The sequence below is a fragment of the Equus przewalskii genome, chromosome 27 (assembly GCF_037783145.1).
Source record: "Equus przewalskii isolate Varuska chromosome 27, EquPr2, whole genome shotgun sequence".
Lineage (NCBI taxonomy): Eukaryota > Metazoa > Chordata > Mammalia > Perissodactyla > Equidae > Equus > Equus przewalskii.
The window spans coordinates 41,209,392-41,227,773 of NC_091857.1; the positions used below are offsets into that span (position 1 = coordinate 41,209,392).

General features: G+C 56.2%; 1 protein-coding gene across 2 annotated transcripts; it reads right to left on the reverse strand.

Annotated features, from left to right (window-relative positions):
* Positions 1 to 354: 354 nt before the first annotated feature.
* FTCD (formimidoyltransferase cyclodeaminase) lies at positions 355 to 18,038 on the reverse strand. 2 transcript variants are annotated; one of them, XM_070598011.1, is made up of 14 exons: positions 17,888 to 18,038; positions 16,998 to 17,181; positions 16,010 to 16,138; positions 14,996 to 15,084; positions 14,678 to 14,857; positions 13,350 to 13,487; positions 13,083 to 13,214; positions 7,396 to 7,457; positions 6,850 to 6,979; positions 6,541 to 6,702; positions 3,099 to 3,142; positions 2,734 to 2,872; positions 1,859 to 1,954; positions 355 to 654 (listed from the first exon to the last, which is right to left on the reverse strand). In XM_070598011.1, the coding sequence occupies exons 1-14, from the start codon at positions 17,939 to 17,941 to the stop codon at positions 568 to 570; spliced, it is 1,626 nt and encodes a 541-aa protein (XP_070454112.1). In that variant the 5' UTR covers positions 17,942 to 18,038; the 3' UTR covers positions 355 to 567. The 2 variants fall into 2 exon arrangements, with proteins under 2 accessions (XP_070454112.1, XP_070454113.1); XM_070598012.1 differs by having other exon boundaries at positions 355 to 624; positions 17,888 to 18,029.
* Between the last annotated feature and the right edge of the window lie 344 nt (positions 18,039 to 18,382).

An 18,382-nucleotide genomic window follows, 5' to 3' on the forward strand; every position in this document is an offset into this window, starting at 1 on the left:
ATCGCCACGCCCCCCGAGAGGGCCCGCTGCCCGCCCTGCCCCGTCAGGCAGCTCTGGGGCTTCCCTCCACGTGAAGGGAGGAGCCTGCTGTCCCTGTGGGGGCTTCTGTCCCCTGCGCCACCCCAGGGCCAGCTCAGGCCAGGCGCCCTGCACCGGGCCCCAGGGTGCCGCGAGTGATCTGCGGCATCGCACAGGCGTCTGTGGGACCCTGAAGCCCATGTGTCACTCGTGCTGTGCCCCATTTCCTCCAACCCCATCTCCCCCAACCCCATCTCCCCATGCCCACTGCCACAGGGTCTCCCAACCTGCCAGCTCAGCTCAGCCCTTCCCCCAGCTCAACACAGGACCAGGCACTGGTGTGCTGTGACTTTACTGGACGCCGCAGGTGACAGACAGTGACACTGCCAACCCCAGACAGGCTCCCACCCCCCCCACACACCCACCCCTCCGGGCCCCACAGCAGTGAAGTCCGGAGGCTGCCCTGTCCCATCGGCTGAGGTTGGACACCATGGAGGAGGAAGAGGGGCCACTGAGGGATGCAGAGTCCAGCAAGGCTCCCGCCCGGTGTCACTCCTGCCGGGCCTCTAGGCGTTCCAGCACCAGCGCCGCCTGGGTCTTGGCTTCCTGCAGGAGGCTGGAGATGCGCTGGTGGGCCTGACAGACACAGGGCCCGTCATCACCCTGCACCTGCCGCCTGAACCCACAGGCCCAGGCCCTCCCTGCCACCTTCTCGCACCCTCTCTAGCCACACTCCATGGCCTGTCCACTCTGGGGTGATCCTGAACCCCTGACCTGGGGACCCCCAGCTCCTCGCAGGTCCTCAGAGGGGATGGGAGGGGCCCCTCTGTCTGTCCTGGGATGTGGGGACAGCCAGGCCCCAGGCCTTCACTCTCCTGGTCTTCCCACTTTAGCCTTGACTGTCAAGGGCAGGCTGTGTCCCCGAGGCCCAGAGGGCTCACGTGACCAGTCCTTTAACTCCATGCCCATGTGGTGACATGATGGACAGTGACTTCCCTGGGTGGCCAAGCTCAGCCTGGCTGGAGCAGGCAGGTGGGGACAGGGGCTGGCCCCTGAAAAGCCCACAGTGCCACCTTTCTGAACTGTGAAATTGCTTTTTAAAGATTATCACAAAATCACAAGGATAGATGGGTGGCAGCTGAGGCTGGGGGCAGGGGAATGGTGGTCTCTGCTAATGAGTGTGGGGTCTCCTTTGAAACGATGAGAATGTTCTGGAACTTGAAAGAGTGGGTGGTCGTACAACATCATAAATGTGTAAATACCCTGGATTGTACTCTGTAAAATGGTGACTCGCATGTTCTGTGAATTTTACCTCAATAACAATAACAAGGATATTATCATGAATGCTGAAGCTAAGGTAACACCGCGGGTGGCAAGCATTCTTTGAGGATCATGTTGCGGGTGCTGTGGTCCAGCTCACCCGGGGACCCCAACCCTGGGCAGCCCCACCGGGAAGGTGGGTAAGGTGGGCAGGCTGGGGTGGCCGGGAGCAGCTACATCCAGGGAACCGGGGCTCTGATCTCCATAGCTCCCCGCTCCCCTTCCCCCACCCAAGATGGGCCCAGGCCCGGCTAGAGACCCCTGGAGGGAAAGGGGGCCAGCGGGCACCAGGGCCACTTGCCTCCACAGAAACCCTGAGAGAACAGTGGCCGCCCTCGATGCTCGCGGACCGCAGGCCAGGCCTCGTCCACCTGCAGGAGGCCAGGGCAATGTCTCACCAGGTGGATGCTTCCCTCGAGGACCTGCCGGCCTGGGGTACGGGCCCCGCATCTGCAAACCGTGGCCCTGAGAGCCGTCTTCAGGCGCCTCCACGGGCCTGCCTCATGCACCTGCTGCTCACCTGGTCCTTGAATGCACCATCGGTGATGTCCTTCAGATTGATGAGCACGTTGAAATATGCACCAAACACACCTGTCTCCAGGGCCTTGGCTGCCACCTGCAACAGCCGCCGGACAGGGATGGTCACCCACTCTTCCATCTGCCCACTCCTCGGCGCAGGGCCGCAGCTAACTAACTAAATAAATAACTAACAAGTGAGTATCAAACATTCACAGGACCCCACGAGGCCAAGGACACGGCTGGAGCAGGGGCTGGGGCCCAAAGAGGAACCTGGGATGGCAGGAACATCAGCCTTTATGGCAGGCGCCTTCTGGAACATCCTCAACAACTCGCACACAGTGACCTCCACAGGGAAGAAGGGGACACTTCTCTGAGGCCTCAGGACCAGACACTGGAACAGGTGTCTTTCTTGTAAAGACCCTGCGAACTGTGGGGCCTCAGGACGGGCTGCAGAAAGCAGAGCCTGCTCCGATGCCCCTGGTCCCGAGCCCACCACATGCAGGCTGTGGACAGGGCACCGTGTGCATGTCTGTGAGCTGCCTTCGGAGTTTTCTACAAGAAGGGGGTGACAAGAAGGAAGGAGGGGGCGGGGGAGGGGAGGAGTTGCCAGGAGGGTCTGGGGGAGCGTGCTTAGGGGTGGACTCTGGGGACACATTTGAGTCTTTGCCTCTCTGTTGTGCAACCTCGAATAAGATCCTTAATTCCCATCCTAAAATGGGCTACACAAGCCAGCCCTGCTGCACGAGACTGAACAAGACCACCCTGGTGAAGCACTCAAGTCCAGGCCTGGCTCAGTAAATACCCAACAAATGGCCACAGTCTCCCAATGACACTCCACAAGCTCCCCCACAGCAGGAGGCTAGGCCCCACTCGCACCTGCAGGTCAGACCGGCAGGCCAGGTTCCCGCACAGGGCCAGCTCCTGCAGCACCGGCCACAGCGAGGCCACGGTCTCCGCCAGTGCCAGGGGCACGGCCACTGCCCGCCTCAGTCCCTCCTGCAGGGCGGCTGCACGCCTGAAACAAAGGCGTCAATGGTCAGAGTCTGGGGCACCCAGGGACAGCCAGACCCACCCCAACGGCTCCACTCTGAGCAGTTAACCAGAGCGGGGGGACAACAGGGAAGTCAGTCTTTCATCACAAACACACCCCAGAGGGAGGAGTGAATAGGACCTAGGTCCTTTCAAGGCACCTGGTGTCCATGGTGAGGGGGCACCACCCCCGCGGCCACTGCTGCACTCACCTTTCCCTGTCCTCAGGTGTGTTCTTGGGCAGCTTCATCGCTTCCTGGCAGAACAAAACACAGAAATGCACATGGTGAGCAGCAGCCACATCCGGGGCCACGCGGAGAGCCTGGGAGGGTGAGGGCCTGTCTCGTACAGCACCCACATCACCACCCGAGGGGCCGGCATTTCTGCAGGGCACAGATGCGCTCTGGGGACAGCCCTTCTGTCAGGTTCCATGGTTTAAGTCCTTGGCGTTTGGCCCCGGGCAGAGGAGGGCAGCTGGGTTCAGGGACCCCACATCGGGCACTAAGACACTGGAAAAGAGGGGGTGGTGCCCTCAGGGGTCAAAGGGAAGGCAAGTCATCCAGCCCCGCCCCCGCCCACAGCCCCCACACAGTCACCGCTAGCGCATTAACACGGGGAACTGCGCAACCCCCAGAGTCTGGGCATGAAAGGTCCAGCCGCCCCCATCCCCAACCCAGCCATCCCCAAGGAGTGGCCCTGCTGGATTTGTCCTCCCCACACAGTGATCTCGCTCTCCTTGGACTGGCCACCACGACGCAGGCCTCCCCTCCTGCACGCATCCCTGTGCTGCCAGTGTGGCCATGTCCAGGCTGTCCCATCACACCCAGTGTCTGGCCCTGTCCACCCCAGGACTTCTGGATGGGCCCATGGGCACAGCCGGGTGGGGACTGTAGCTGATACAGTCTTGTAGATTTGGCCAAAGCTCCACCCAAAAGGCATTACCAGTCGCCACTTCCGTCAGCCACACGTGGGAGCAATGACCCCCAACCCGACAAGAACTGGACCTGCTGTTGTGCTGGTAACGGCAGTTGACACACTGACGGTCCAGACTAGCCTGTCCTCCGACCCCGTGACTGTAGGTCCCTCTGCAGGCATCCGCCCCGGGGGCCTGGAGCCAGGCTCGCGCAGGATGGTGACCCGGCTGCCGTCATGCTGCAGGGGCTGGGGACCTCCCCAGCAGAAGTTGCTGATTTCAGTCAAGCCCGCCGCTCATGGCCACATCTGCGCTGGGTCAAGAGGCCTGCCCACCAGAGTTGGATTTGTTTTCTGATTTACTGCAAAGTTTGTTTTGGGGGGAGGTTCGCAGCTGGCTTTTTACTCCACGTGGAAATTACTTATGTATTTGGTGCAAGATAAGGATGTTGTCTTATTTTTCTTCGAGTCTATCTTTTCGCTGCTCTCAGGAAACATAGCCAACGCGGCACTGACCTTTGCATCCCTGTGAGACCGTCGACAGCTCACACTGTCTTCTAGGTTTTCCCTCAGCCACACATCTTTGATTGCTTTCCTTTCTCTTTCCTAGCTTTTGATTAGATTTCCATTTTCCACTCCCTCTCCTCGTGCTTTCCAATTTTTCATCTCATTTCTCATCTCCAGTGGGTAGCCCTATTTCTTTAATACTTGTTATTAAACTGATGCTTCTCCTTCAACACCTCTCAACATCTGAAGTTCATCAGACCATAAAAGTCTAGAAAGTACCGTGGGAGAAGTTCAATATGCTTGGTCTAGGGGCCATTTAAACCATGACACGAAACCCAGACAAGAGCAAATGAAAGACTGCATATTCAACAACAACACAAAACTCCTACTGTCAGAAACCAGCAATGTCAGAAGACAAACAACAAACCAGGGCAGCAGGCAGACCATCCTCGAGTTCATAAAGAAGTCCTGGTCAGCAGTAAGGAAAAGCCCTACGACAGACCCGGGAGGAAGGACACCTTCCTGAAGAGGACTCGAACCATGTGACGAGTGTGAGGACGCCTTGCCTGCTCACTGTGGGAAGCGCACGCATGACAGCGCGGTGGTATGAGGGCGTCTCATGGCCGAGAGACACAGAAGAAGGGCAGATTCATGCCATAGGGGCTCCTTCCATGCAAGCTCCATAGGAGCCAGTTGGCAGCATCTTTTGAAATGAGAAAGGCACCCAGCATGGGCTGCAAGTCCTTCTAGGAATCACTCTCAGACTGCCCACCGCTCACCCAGCTACGGATGCTGGGGTTGTCCACATTGCAATGCCCACGTACAGACTGGAAACGGCCTAAATCCCGGCAGGGCTGGTCGAAGACATTACAACTGTGCGTCCACGGAACCCTGGGCAGCTGGGTGGGGGTCTCCACGCATTGATACAGAAAGATCTGACAGAACGTCCAGTGAGGAATGCAAAAGGCAAACCTGAGAATACATGCATCGCCATTTGTGTAAGAAAGGAGAAAAAAGAAAAATCGGACGTACACAAATATACAAAAGTGTCTCGGGCAGCTCTGGAGGCTGCGCCGTTTGGCAAGAAGGGTGCTGCGGAGGCAGGCGCCGGGACGGCTCACGGCTGCCCTTCCGCCCCATGAGTTCAGAACGTCCTGAAGGTTTCACCCATCTTAAAAAGCACATATGTAAAATTCACATTTAAAAACAACAGAATAAGGTGATCAGTAGCTGCACCTCCCTCCTGGTGACACGAACTTTGGTTAGATGGTTACCTCCTCCTGTATCGAGACTTATTTGGATGAAACTCTGACTCTTCCCTGTGTGGACCCAGCATTCACTTTGGGGCGCACAGCCCACATGCATTCCCCAGAGGTCACGGCGGAAATCTGAGCCCTGGCCCCTGTCCTGAGCCCTGCCTTCACACTCAGTCTTGCCCGTGATGCAGCCCTGTCCTGAGCCTCTGGGACATGAGTCTGTGGAGCTCACACCTTCCAGGGCAGGTCGTCCTCACTCGCCTGGTGAGTCTGAGCTCCGTCATTCCCGCCACTCCTGGGTCCTGCTCTCAGACACGTGGTGGGACTTCTGGACCTTGAACTCCCGGCTCTGACCTTTCTGCATGTTCCCAGGCCATTGCTCTGGGTTTTGAGCACCGTCCCTTCCCTGTTTCCCACCTGACACCCAGCCAGTCTGGGATGAGCTTATCTGGAGCAGACCCGCTGTGTGACGGTGAAGATGTCCCAGCTCTCCATGTGGCCTTTTTGTCCGATGTCTGAAATGTCTTCTCTGATCTCTCTGAGACCATTAATCACTAGCTTTTCTTCTTTTAAGATTTCTGCCGCCTGCCCTTCCTGGAATGCGAGCTCATCTCTAGGGACCATGCATTCCTCTGGCGATGGCAGGTCTGAGTGCCAGCCTATCTCAGGGCTCAGCGGGCAGCTGGGGTGGGGGGTGCTGAGCCTGGGCTGATCCCCAGAGGTGCCCTTTACTCCCTCCCACCCCACCCTGCCACGGCACAGATGCCAGCCTGGGGGCACGCCTGGGCCAAACCCTCAAACCCGCTGGACTCAACCCTGCATTAGCAGGACAGGGGCCCAGCAGCCTCCAGACCGCTGTCCCTCACCAGCTGCTCCTGGTTTCCAGACACCTGCGCTTGCCGCAGCCCCCTGACCGCCGTCCCTGACCCCTCTCTCGCTCAGGACCACCTCTGTGGCCATGCAGCCCCTCTGCTCTCACCAGGCAGGCCTGGAAAGCATGGGCATCAGCATCCACCAGAGTGGTCAGCTCGGCTGAGGCAGCATGGAAGGGTGGGATCAGGCGCCGCATGGTCGCATCCAGGTGCTCGAACTGGCGCCGCCCGTAGGTCATCAGGCCGGCCATGGAGGCCAGCGCAGCACCCTGCAGAGAGAGAAGCCAGCTGTGTGGGACAGAACTGCAGGCCCGTGCCCCTGCCCCTGTCCCCACCTATGTCCCTGCCCCACCTCGCCCCTGTCCTCATCCTTGTCCTCACCTCTGGCCTCAGCCCTGGCTCCAGTCCCCACTTACCATGGCCGCGCTGGCAGCTGCCACCGAGCCACCCCCCGGAGCTGCTGTGCGGGCGCCCACCTCACGGATGAAGGTGCACAGGGGCTTGTCCACCAGGCTCTGCTCATGCCCACTGTCAGGGACCAGGTACCTGAGGGGAGGAGGTGGCTAGGTGAGGCCCTGGAGGGGAGGGTGAGGCTGGGGATGGGGGACGGGGTCCAGGGTAGTTCAGGGATGGGGATGGGGTTCTGGGTGATAACTGCCAGGCTGTGAGGGCAGGGCTGACTCAGACTCCGGTTCCTAACTCCAGGCCACCCCCAAGACCCCGCCCTGGTCAACAAGGGAGAGAGGTCCCGGTTTGCAGAGCAGCTGCAGCCTGGCCAGGGCCATGACACCCAGCAGCCCCTATGAGGACAGAGTGAGACCTTGTTGGGGCCTCGCTGCACCCCCCAACGAGCCCCCACCCCACGCCTGGCATAGGCACTCTGGTGTTTGCTGATGAACATGTGACCAAGTGGAAGGCTCTGGAAGGACTAAGGCAGGTCTCCACATGGAGGGGCTGCTCACTCAATGATCCGTTCCTTAGGGTTGAAGGGGGACAAGGAGTCCAGGCCCAACCGGCTCACCACCTAGAGAAGAGGGGCTGGTGAGGACGAGTCACAGGGCCTGTCCCCACATGGGAGGAAGGCCACACACTGCTCAGGGTCCCACCTCAGCTCACGGTGGCCTTCCTGTCCTGACCCTTTATGTGGGGAACCAAGCAGGGGCATAGTGATGGCACTCCTTGCCCACTGGGAGCCCTGCTGACCGCTGGCTCCCCGTCCAAGCCGGGCCCCACTCCCCCAGAAAGCCGCCAGCCCAGGGAGGCTGCCTGTGCAGACCTCCTGACACATCAGCCCACCTGTGTAACCCCAGGGAAACTGAGTCCCAGAGAGAGAAAGTACCCACTGGTGATCCCTCAGCGAACTGACCCTCATTCCAAACCACAGGGGCCCTTCTCGTGTGTCCCACAGATGACCCCACACACCTGGTGCTGGAAGGGGCCACAGAATCTGCCTCTTTGGACAAGATTGTGACTCTTCAGGTGTCAGGGTCTCACTGGTTCTTAAAGTCCAGGAGTTGCCTGACTCGCCTAAACACAAGACTTGCTATGTGAGGAAAAGTGACTTCTACCTAAATTCAAAATAAAGTTGGAACAATCCCCATTTAGATTAGAATTCTTCCCACCAAAAAACACTCAAGATGCTTTACAGTGTTATATGCCAGCACCCAGCTTCAGCCTGTTCTGAGCCAAAAAGGCCAACACTGCTGCTTGAGAGAAACAAGCCAGTGGGCCCCGGGGTGTCGTGAGCTCTCCCCACAAACGTGGAAACAAAGAGCACCCCCAAGAGTCAGCAGGCAACACGGCAGAGTCCTCCTGGCACAGACGACCTCAGAAAGATCAACAGAATCATTTAAATGAATTTAAATGCTTGCCTAAGCTGGTGGGAAGTAAGGAGGTCACTCAATGCCAGAAATGACAGAAGTGAACCACAGAGGCCTGCTCGCCCTGAAGGAGGGAGGTCTCCAGCCCTCAAGAGGTAGGGAGACTGGAGACCCCTGGAAGAGAACATCACCAAGGATGAATAAGAGAAAACCACCCTCTGGAGGAAATAATTGGGATACTTTCCAGTCTCTGCCTTCCCTTTTGTGAAGCAGGAAAAAAATCTTTCCTGGGAATTCTAACCACAAGCCACCCTGATGGGATACAGGCCACGGTTCCCATAGATTTCTCTGCCTGTGTAGTTCCAGAGAAAAGACTCAGTCTAAAGTGGCCCCGCATGGTAGTGTCCCCAAGCACCTAACAGAGGCCAACACAAACTTTAAATGAAGGTGTCCAATAATTACCACAGATAAAACTTCAAAGAATATGCACTCACAACCAAAAATCACAAAACACATGAAGAAGCAAGTCACCATGAGAGAGAGTCAGTAGACACAACAAGGTGCAAAATCAGACCCTCAAAGGCTGCAGGCATCAGAACTTCCAGATAAAGGATACAAGATAAGATGCCAAAAATAGAAAAGAGCATCAAACACTAGGAGAGGCTAAAGCTTTTTCCGACAGGAAAAGGATGAAGTTAGAAAATCATCAATGGCGGCTAAAACTTGTGTCTGGAATTTCAAGAGGAATAGGGTGTTTACATATTCTTTTTTTTTTTTCCCTGCTTTATCTCCCCAACCCCCGCCCCCCCCCCGTACACAGTTGTATATCTTAGTTGCATGTCCTTCTAGTTGTGGGATGTGGGACGCCACCTCAACGTGGCCAGACGAGCAGTGCCATGTCTGCGCCCAGGATCCGAACCCTGGGCCACTGCAGCAGAGCACGTGAACTTAACCACTCGGCCACGGAGCCGGCCCCTACATATTCTTAAATCACCTCCCCACACAGAGCTTATTACAAAAGGAAAAGTAGAAAGATTGCAATGAATAACCCAAGCGGGAAACACCACCTTGTCAAGGGATCCAGTTTACCCCAAGTTTACCCGGATAAATGGGCACCTCAGGGCTCATGACCTGGCGCCCAGGACACCACATCACTTCTGTGCTGCTTCTGCCAAAGATGCCCAACCACGTCTAGTCACGAGAAACGTCAGACCAGGACCCCGTGAGGGACACTTTACAAAACAACTACCCTGCATGTTAGAGTCTGTCAAGGTCAGTGAAGGAAAAGGAGGACAGGAACTGTTCCAGGTTAAAGGCTGTAAAAGACATGGCAGCTAAATGCATTGTGTTACCTGGATTGATCTGGGATTGGAGGATAAATAGCTATAATGGAAATTATTGGGACATTGATGCAATTTGATTATGGTCTGTAGACTGGATACTAGAATTTTATTAATGTTGAATTTCCTGATTTTGATCATCATACTGTGGTTGTGTAAGAGAACGTCCCTGTTCTTAAGAAATACACCCTGAATAAATCAGGGGCTAAAGGGCCACAAGGTCTTCAGCTACTGTCAGATGGTCCCGAAAAGAACAACGCGATGGGGGCCGGCTCCGTGGCCAAGTGGTTAAGTTCACGCGCTCTGCTGCGGTGGCCCAGGGTTTGGATCCTGGGCGTGGACATGGCACCACTCGTCAGGCCACGTTGAGGCGGCGTTCCACATCTCACAACTAGAAGGACCTGCAACTAAGATATACAACTATGTACCGGGGTGGGGTTTGGGAAATAAAGCAGAAAAAAAAAAAAGATTGGCAACAGTTGTTAGCCCAGGTGCCAATCTTTAAAAAAAAAAAAAAAGAACAATGCAATGATGCACAAATACAGACAGAATGATTAAGCAAGTGGGCAACATGCCAACACCTGGTGGACCTGGAGAGGACGGGGACCTCGCACGATTCCTGCACCTCTTCTGTGAGTAGGAAGTCACATCCAAATAAAAAGTCACACAGCAGCTGTAACAGCTAGAAAGAGAGCAGTCCTGGCTGTAAAGTGTATCAGCAACTTGGCTAGATTTGAAAAAACCACAGTGACTATAAGGGGAAAGAAATGGAAAGAAAGTAGAGAAAGGGCAGGATATATAGAAGACAGAAAATGCTACTGCCATGAAATCGCTGTCCCTAAAGCAAAAGAACCAAACAACTGGGTCAAAAATATAACAGAAGAAAATATTCCTGAAACTAAGCAAGAATGGAATCTGTTAATCACAAAAACACGATGTGGAAAAATCAACACCCAAGACATATATGGCAGAGTCACTGAATTTCAAGGATAAAGAAGAAATTCTTCAGGCATCACAGAGAAAGAACAAGCCACCTGGGGTGAGGGACAGTCAGGGGGCCGTAGATACCCCCCACTGTGTGACATTTAATTCTAGAAAAGGGTAAAGATGTTTGCAACATTTTCAGGGACAAACAAGTGACTTGGAATTCTGGTTGCCCAACTGTCTTGCGAGAATAAACTCACAGAAAGACATTCCCAAACTTGCCAGAACCTACAGAATAAAACCCCCATGACTTTTCTTTAAAAGTCCACTTGATTTTGAAATCCAGACAGACGGACCAGTAGGGAGACTGCGTGAAGGACAGAGGTGCATCTGGGCCTCACTGACGTAACGTGGAGTTAAGATCAGATATCTGCAGATATTTAATATATTTAATATTTGTGGACGTGGTTACAGAAGCTAAATGTTATAAATTCAACAATGTAAAAATAACACAATTGAAATCTGGAGCAGAGATGAGCGCTCACCAAAGTGCATTAATTTTCTTCTTTCTTCACCAAGAGTCACAGACATTGCCCAACACTGATAAAGAGCTAAAGGAATATTATTTAAACTTAAAAATTCAACCACCTGGAACTCATAGATTCAGCAAGATAGCAGGACACAAAGTCAAGACACAGAAGTCAATTGCATTTCTATACACCAACAATGAACAATCTGAAAAAGAAATCACAAAAACAATTCCATTCACAACAGCATCAAAAAGAATAAAATACTTAGGAATTAATTAACTCAACCAAGGAGGTGGGAGACCTGTACGAGGACTCTGGAGACCACTGAGGTGAGAAGCGAAGGAAGACACGGATCAGTGGAAACGCAGCCTGTGCGCAGGGACTGGAAGACTTCCCGCGGCTGGGACGGCAACACCCCCCAAGGCAGTCCACAGAGCCAGTGCCGCCACTGTCGGAATCCTAACCACGATGCTGCAGAAACGGAAAACCCATCCTGGCGGTGCCGATGGCTATACAACATTGTGAGTGTGTTTAACACCACTGAACTGTAGATGTAAAAGTGGTCAAGATGGTAAATTTTATGTTATGTGTATTTTACCACAATAAAAAAAAGTTAGCCAGCAAAAGAACCCCCCCTAAAAAAAATAACAATTCTGAGAAATCAGGAAATAGAGGAGGAAGAAAAGATGAGAGTAAATGCTGCGTATTTATTTTCCCATTTTCATAGAAGGCAGTCAAATTGAAAAATTAGAAAATCTGGATAAAATTTTAAAATGAAAAAGTAGAGATAAATATATTAAGTTATTGATAAGAAATTTTCACATACTGAGGTATATGGGGCGCCTATTCTGGTTTGACCCTGATTCAGCCTGAACTAAGAAGCCTGACTTCGCCTATCAGACAGACATTCTACATCTGCCTTAACCAGTGAAGTAAACAGTGTGTAAAACCTTATCTCAAAGTACAAGAATGCACTCTTTGAAGATACGGGCGCATACTTCCCTCCCAGGACTCCAGCATCCCTAACGCCCACATCAGTACTCCCGAGGAGTTCCCTTTCCCGACATCAGGGTCATGTGGACCCGCTAATGCGCAGCTGAGTGTCTTTGCCACTTTGATGAAGACGTATCCCAGGCGTGTTTGATGCATGTTCTGTGTTCTAAGAAGGTATAAAACTGTACTGAAAACCACGCTTCTCCTGAGCAATTTCTTCCTTTGTGAAAGCTGCTCTCCCGGATTGAAATCCTGGCTCAAGTGAAACTCACCTCATCTCTCCTATCTGTACAGTGGTTATTGTTTATTTGCGTCAACATTATAATTACCCAAATACCTAAAAACAAACTAACTCTGCCACATAAGCAGAAGGAAGCCACACCCTCCCCCACACACACCTGGAAGCAGAACAAAAGCAGTCCAGATGTGCCTGCTCAGTCAGCAGATGCTCAAGGATAACTCAACACCAAACACAGTCGTGCACTCATCATAAGAAACACCCTCCAAATGACATGACTCAGAGGCCAGAGTGACAGGACGGCAAAGGACGTGCACACCTGGAGCAGGCTCTGCGGCCGTGAGGAATTCCAGGCCAAGGTGTCACGTGGCACAAATAATCTATTGAGTAGGGGCAGTAGATTCACACACCCCGATCCAGATGTGCAAGAGGGAGGGCCACGTCCTTCATCAGAGCCACGCAGCTCCAAGACAGACCCCAGAAGGGAATAAGGAAGCTGGGTGTACCCTCCTCTCCACAGAATCTTTACAGGATTGAACATATTTTAGGTCACAAAGAAAACCTCAATAGTGTGCCCAAAATGAAAATAGTATGATCTCACCTTCTAAGCACAGACAACTAAACAAAAAAGGAGGAATGAGGCCAGCGAGGGGGCTCTGGGCCTGGGCGTGGGGCCCTTAGGCTATGGGCGTGGGGGTCTCCAGCTGTGGGTTTGCGGGCCTCCAGCTGTGGGTGTGGGGACCTGCTCCCTCAAGCCCGTTTGCTGCCCCACCAGCCCAATCCCTCACATGGAACCCAGCCCACCAGCCTGATCCGGTGCTCCTCCTCCAGGACAAAGAGGTTCTCCTTCTCACAGTAGAAGTCGGCGGCGTCCAGGAGGGCCTTCAGAGGCACCAGGCCCACGAGCTGTGAGCCCACCACTGGAAGGCTCAGCTCCTGCAGAGGTTGAGCAGCATCAACACCTGCAGCGCTGGACTCGAGAACACCCTGGAGAGTGGTGGGGACACCAGCCATCCTCACCTGGATGGACCCCCCCCCCTTCAACCAGCAGGGGACACCCGCCCTGCTCACCTGGGCTTCTCTGCAGGTTTCCTCATAGACCGTGTGCAGCCCTGTGACCTCAAAGTCCAGGAGGTTGGTGGAAACCTGAGCCAGGTTCTTCTCCTCCAGGTACCAGCCAATGCCCTGAACCTTTTTCAGGCATCCTGGCTGCAAAGCAAAAGCCTTTCCTAGTCCAGGCCCCGCCAGCCTCTCCTGGGGCCCGCACGGAGAGTACCTGCCCCCGAGCCCCTACTGGCCGAGGCTCCCTTCCTCTCCAGACACCGGGACAAGGGCACCACGGAGGGCAGCCGGCACACTGGCCCACATGGCCTGGAGTGTGTCTGGGGCTCTGCCCGATGGCATGTCCGAGTCTGGCTCTCCTGCTCATTCTCTGGCTCTCTCATCTGTGGAGCCAGGAGGAGCCCACCCACCACAGGGAAACTGAGGCCCCAAAGCATCAGGTGCTGCGATGCCCACCCTCATAATCACAAGGCTCAGACCAGGCCCTGCCTCTGGCTAGCATCTACCCACACCCATGTCCTGGGAGCCAGCCCAGGGCCACCCCCCCAACTCCAAACTCCTGTGCTCAGTGTCTTCCTCCTATCCACCCCTAATCCCAGGGGCTGGCTCTCAGCCCCTTGCTCCTTGGGGTGACTCAGTCCACCTGAGGAGGGAACTTTGACCTCTGACTTCAGCAGGACCTTAAGAAGGATCTGGGGTTCACTGTGCTTTTGTGTTGTGCCCACAGACAACTGAGTCTGAGGAGCAGGAATCAGCTGCCTGGTGGGACCCCGGTCTCTGGGGGGCGGGGTGCTGACAGGTGGGCAGGGTGTCACCCTCCGCCTCCTTCCCCGGGTGTCTCTGTGTCTACCTGTGTCCAACCTGGACTTTCTGCAGGGGTGAGGTCAAACTAGGTGACAGCTGCTGTGGCAGACTTGGTGGGTCAGGGCACTGGGACACCTGGAGGTGTGTGGGGGCACCTGGGAGTACCTGAGTGTACCCAGGGGCACCTGGAGGTGTGTGAGGGCACCTGGGAATAACTGAGTGTACCTGGGGGCACCTGGAGGTGTGTGGGGGCACCTGGGGTTGAGAAGTAGCGTTTCCATGTCAGTATGGAAATGCTGAATATTGTAACAATAGGCACAGTCCTGCCTGCTCCCATGGGAGACATACTTTGAAGATGTCCTCCTCAACTTCAAACCCTGGAGCCCTGACCCTGCCCGGCCCCGAGTGGCATGGACCCTGAGGCTGGGCTGGTCAGCAGGTCCACACCCCAGCCCATCCAGCCTCTGACGCTCTCCCGTGGGCCCCTCGGGATTCCGTGGGCACAGTGGGCCATGAGCCTGGCTGCTGCTCACCTGGTCCTTCCCGCGACCCTGCTCCCTCAGGTTGAGGGCGATGCGGTGTGCCTGCTCCTTGGTGCTGAGCAGGTTGATGTTGAATGCGATAAGGAACCTCCGTGCCCCAGTGACAGTGGCCCCCCAGCTGGGGACGAAGGAGCTGGGGCCAAAGTCGGGTGCCCATTCAGTCTGCTTAAGCTGTGGGGAGAATTACCCTGGGGTGGATGTCCCACATGGGAGGGGGTATCCCCAGAGTTGGGGAGGGGGAAGAAGGATGGCACCCACCCCTGCAGGGTCCACCCCCAGACCTGCCCACCCTCAGTGGGGACACAGCACCTTCTCAGCAAGGGCTTCATACTCCCCAGCCCGGATGGCTGGCAGGGTCCGGCGACTGGCCGTCCGTGCTGCCTCGCTGTAGAGGTACACTGCAAGGGGGGCCTGCTGGTCAGGTCCTTGGCCAGTGGGCGGTCCAGAAACCCCATTCCCAGAGGAGAAACAAGGCGGCCCAATCCAGCCAGCCGCAGCCCTGGGGCAGCCTTCTCGTGGCTCCCATCTCATGGGGAGCGCCCCTTTCTCTGTGCTGCGTGGGACAGGTGTGGGTGGTGGCTAATGGATACTCCTGATGGGCCAGGACCCCTGCTCTGCTGCTCCCCCTGCACAGATGCCCCAAAAAAGCCGTTGCTGTGATTACAAGAGTTAGGAGTGGGCATGCGGGGTGGAGAGATGCTCACGTTCCTTCCCACAAGGTCTTTTCACTGCACAATGACCGAGACTACAGATCAAGGGACACAGAGGAAAGAAAAGAAACCTCAGCCCAAACCCCTGACACGTCCACAACCACTGTGGCACCGAGGCAGGGTGCCTCAGTCTGTGCGTGGGGCCTACACCCACATGGGCTAGATTTTGCATACGTGCGCACGTGTCCTGTCCTTCATGCAGACCCCTGTGCTGGGCAGGCACTTCGTCTCCAGCTTGTCTCCATCTGTCCCATGTCATTTTCTTGATTTGGTTAACTCCCCAAAGTGGAATTATTCTACTGGGGGGCATGGGCTCTCCGTCTGTCTTGCTAAATTACTTTACAGAGTGGCTGCAGGGTTCCTGCCACCAAGCAACGTGTGAGCGCCCCACTGCTCCCTGACACTGGGCGCATCCTCGTGTTCCTACTGGCATTTATCTCATCGTGCAAGGAGCGGGACATTTCCCTTCACGTGAGTTCACTCATGGTAGGTTTTTAAAAATAATCAGCATTTTTAAGGAGTCAGGAGAAGAGAACCATGAGGGATGCCCCGCTGCTGATGGGACTGAAGTAGAGTGAGGAGGGGCTGGGGAGCCCCTCCTGGGGGCACTCACCTGGCACCCCAAGCTCCTCTGCCAACCGTTGGCCAAAGGCCTGGGCACAGAGCACGCACTCATCCATGGAGACGCCCCTCACTGGGATGAAGGGGCACACGTCCAGGGCACCCATTCGCGGGTGCTCCCCTGCAGAGAGAAGAGGCTGAGGAAGGGAGGTCCAGGGGTGGGCATGGGCCCCATGGGCTCTCGCAGACCCCCGCCGTCTCCTGCTCCACCCCGCCCGCATCCACACACCCAGTGTTCACGCTGACCACAGGGACCCTGGGAGAAGAAGCGCCCCAGTATTTGGACATCCTTGTGGTAAACCCCTCCCTCTCCTAAAAGCCGCAAGGACACCTTCCCACGTGAGCTCTGGCCAGGCTGCCAGGCCGTCTTGGCCGGGCTCCTGCCACCCAGCCCTCCCTCCCCTGGTGGGTGTGGGTCCATGCCACATTACAGAGCACCCTTCTTATAACCTGAGTCCCCCTGCTGTGGGTCAGACCAAGATGCAGGTCAGCAGCACCCTCAAGATGGCGAGCCCCCATCCCCCACATCTTCCACCCTCAGCTCCTTGCTTCCAGATAAGCCTCCTATCTCTTCCCCAGATGGGATCACTTAGGAATTCGCTCCTCAAGGGCCTGGCGTCCCCTGCTGTGAGCGGCCAGAGACCCTGACCTTTTGGCCAGCTCCCCGTGTGTCCAGCGACCCTTGACCCTGCCTGCTGCAGTGAACGTGTTTGGTTTTGTGGGCTGTCGACAGGCCGGTTTCCAGCAGGCCATGTCTTGCCTCCAGCCTCCAGGGCCTGCAGCAGAGTGTCAGCCTCACTGCCAGTGGCTCTTGAGGACCCCCTGAAACATGGACAGGGGGTGCCACACACCTTCACCCAGCATAGCATGTTCCACGGGCTGCGCCTGAGACTCCCAAGAAGAAGCCTGCTGGGTTGGCCCCCACCCCTGCACCGCACCCTGTGGGCAGGACAGCAGCCCCGACGCTCCGGACCCCTCACCTTTGTGCCTGCTCATGTCGATGAGCCTGAAGGCAGTCCGGGCGGCATTGAGGGCCCCCTCCACCACGTCCTCAGGCCGCCCCACAAAGGTGTAGACGGTGCGGTTGGTGGAGGGGCCGGCATCTACGTCCAGCAGCACACAGCCTGGGGTCTGCACCACAGCTTGGGAGATGGCGTCAATCACCTGGGCACGAAAGCCCAGCCCCATGCCTCAGTTTCCCCACTTGGAAGAGGGAACAGGAGCTTCAAGGGGGCCATGCCTCTCCTGACACCTCGAACATGGGCCTGAGAAGCTGGTGCTAAGCAACTGGGGACTCCTCAGAGAGCAGGAGCCTGGGGGACCCACGGTCAGGACAGGGTTACGAAGGAGGCATAATGGGCAGGACCCTCCAGGGGAAACTGAGGCAGGAAGCAGACCCAGGGGGAGGGCTGCTAGGGCTCTGACAAGGTGACCTACAGGCCAAGGTCAGAGGTCAGGGCCCAGCCACCAGCAGGAGCTTCTGCATCAGGGAGGAGCATGAAGGGCCTAGAACTTTCCGAGGCCACAGGATGGCCCAACATTGGGAGCAAGGGCTCAGGGCCCAGCTGCTCCGTAGCCCTCGCTGGCCTACCCAACTCCATGCCTCAGTGTCCCTGTAGGAGCACTGGAGATGACAACAGCGCCTACCCCTCCAGGCGTGGGGAGGGGAGGCATAACCACGCGGGCCAGGACCCCATCCTGACTGCCCACCCCTGCCCTCTCCTCCCCTGGTCGGTCACCTCTAGGTCCCCCACGTTCACAGGGCTCATCCCTTTTGAGAGAAGTTGACCCCCAACTGCACACCAAGCAGCCCCCTCTCCTCACCCTGAGCCCCGTGTGCTGCCCCCAGCCAGCCCCCCTGGCGCCTCACCTCCTGGTTGTTCCCCTCTGAGAAGTTGGGGACACATTCCATCAGCCGGGACATGGTCAGGACGCTCCTCGCACAGGGCAGACCAGACAAGGGAGGAGGGACGGAGGGACGGCGCTCTCCAGCACCCAGTGGGCCCGCCCCTCAGCAGGGCTGCTCATTAACCACCAGTCCTGGCAGGAGGGACAGCTGAGGTCACTATGCAAACAGAAGCCGACACCAGAGGGGCAGAAGCAGGACCCCTGACCACAGAAGAGGGGGGCTGGCTCCATCAGCTGGGGGTGGGCACCCCTGAGGAAGTGCCTGTGACCCGGACCCTCAGGGGTGACAGCCTTACCAGGCTGTGAAGGAGCCTGGGCTCTAATCCTGGCTGGGTCCAGAGCCACATGGTGGCTATCTGTGTGACCTTCCAAGTGACCCTCTGACGCTCCAAGTGATCTCCAGGTGACACTCCAAGTGACCAGTGTCAGGGCAAGACCCCAGTGCTGGCCCTTGCTC

Bases quoted from the DNA above. Each gene is read 5' to 3' on its own strand.
- FTCD (XM_070598011.1), bottom strand. From the start codon at position 17,941: ATGTCCCGGCTGATGGAATGTGTCCCCAACTTCTCAGAGGGGAACAAC. The intron at 16,139-16,997 runs GTGAGGGGTCCG...TTCTCTCTGCAG, and splicing joins CGACATGAGCAGGCACAAAG to GGGAGCACCCGCGAATGGGT. The intron at 655-1,858 runs GTGAGCAGCAGG...TGTGTCTGTCAG, and splicing joins ATGGTGCATTCAAGGACCAG to GCCCACCAGCGCATCTCCAG.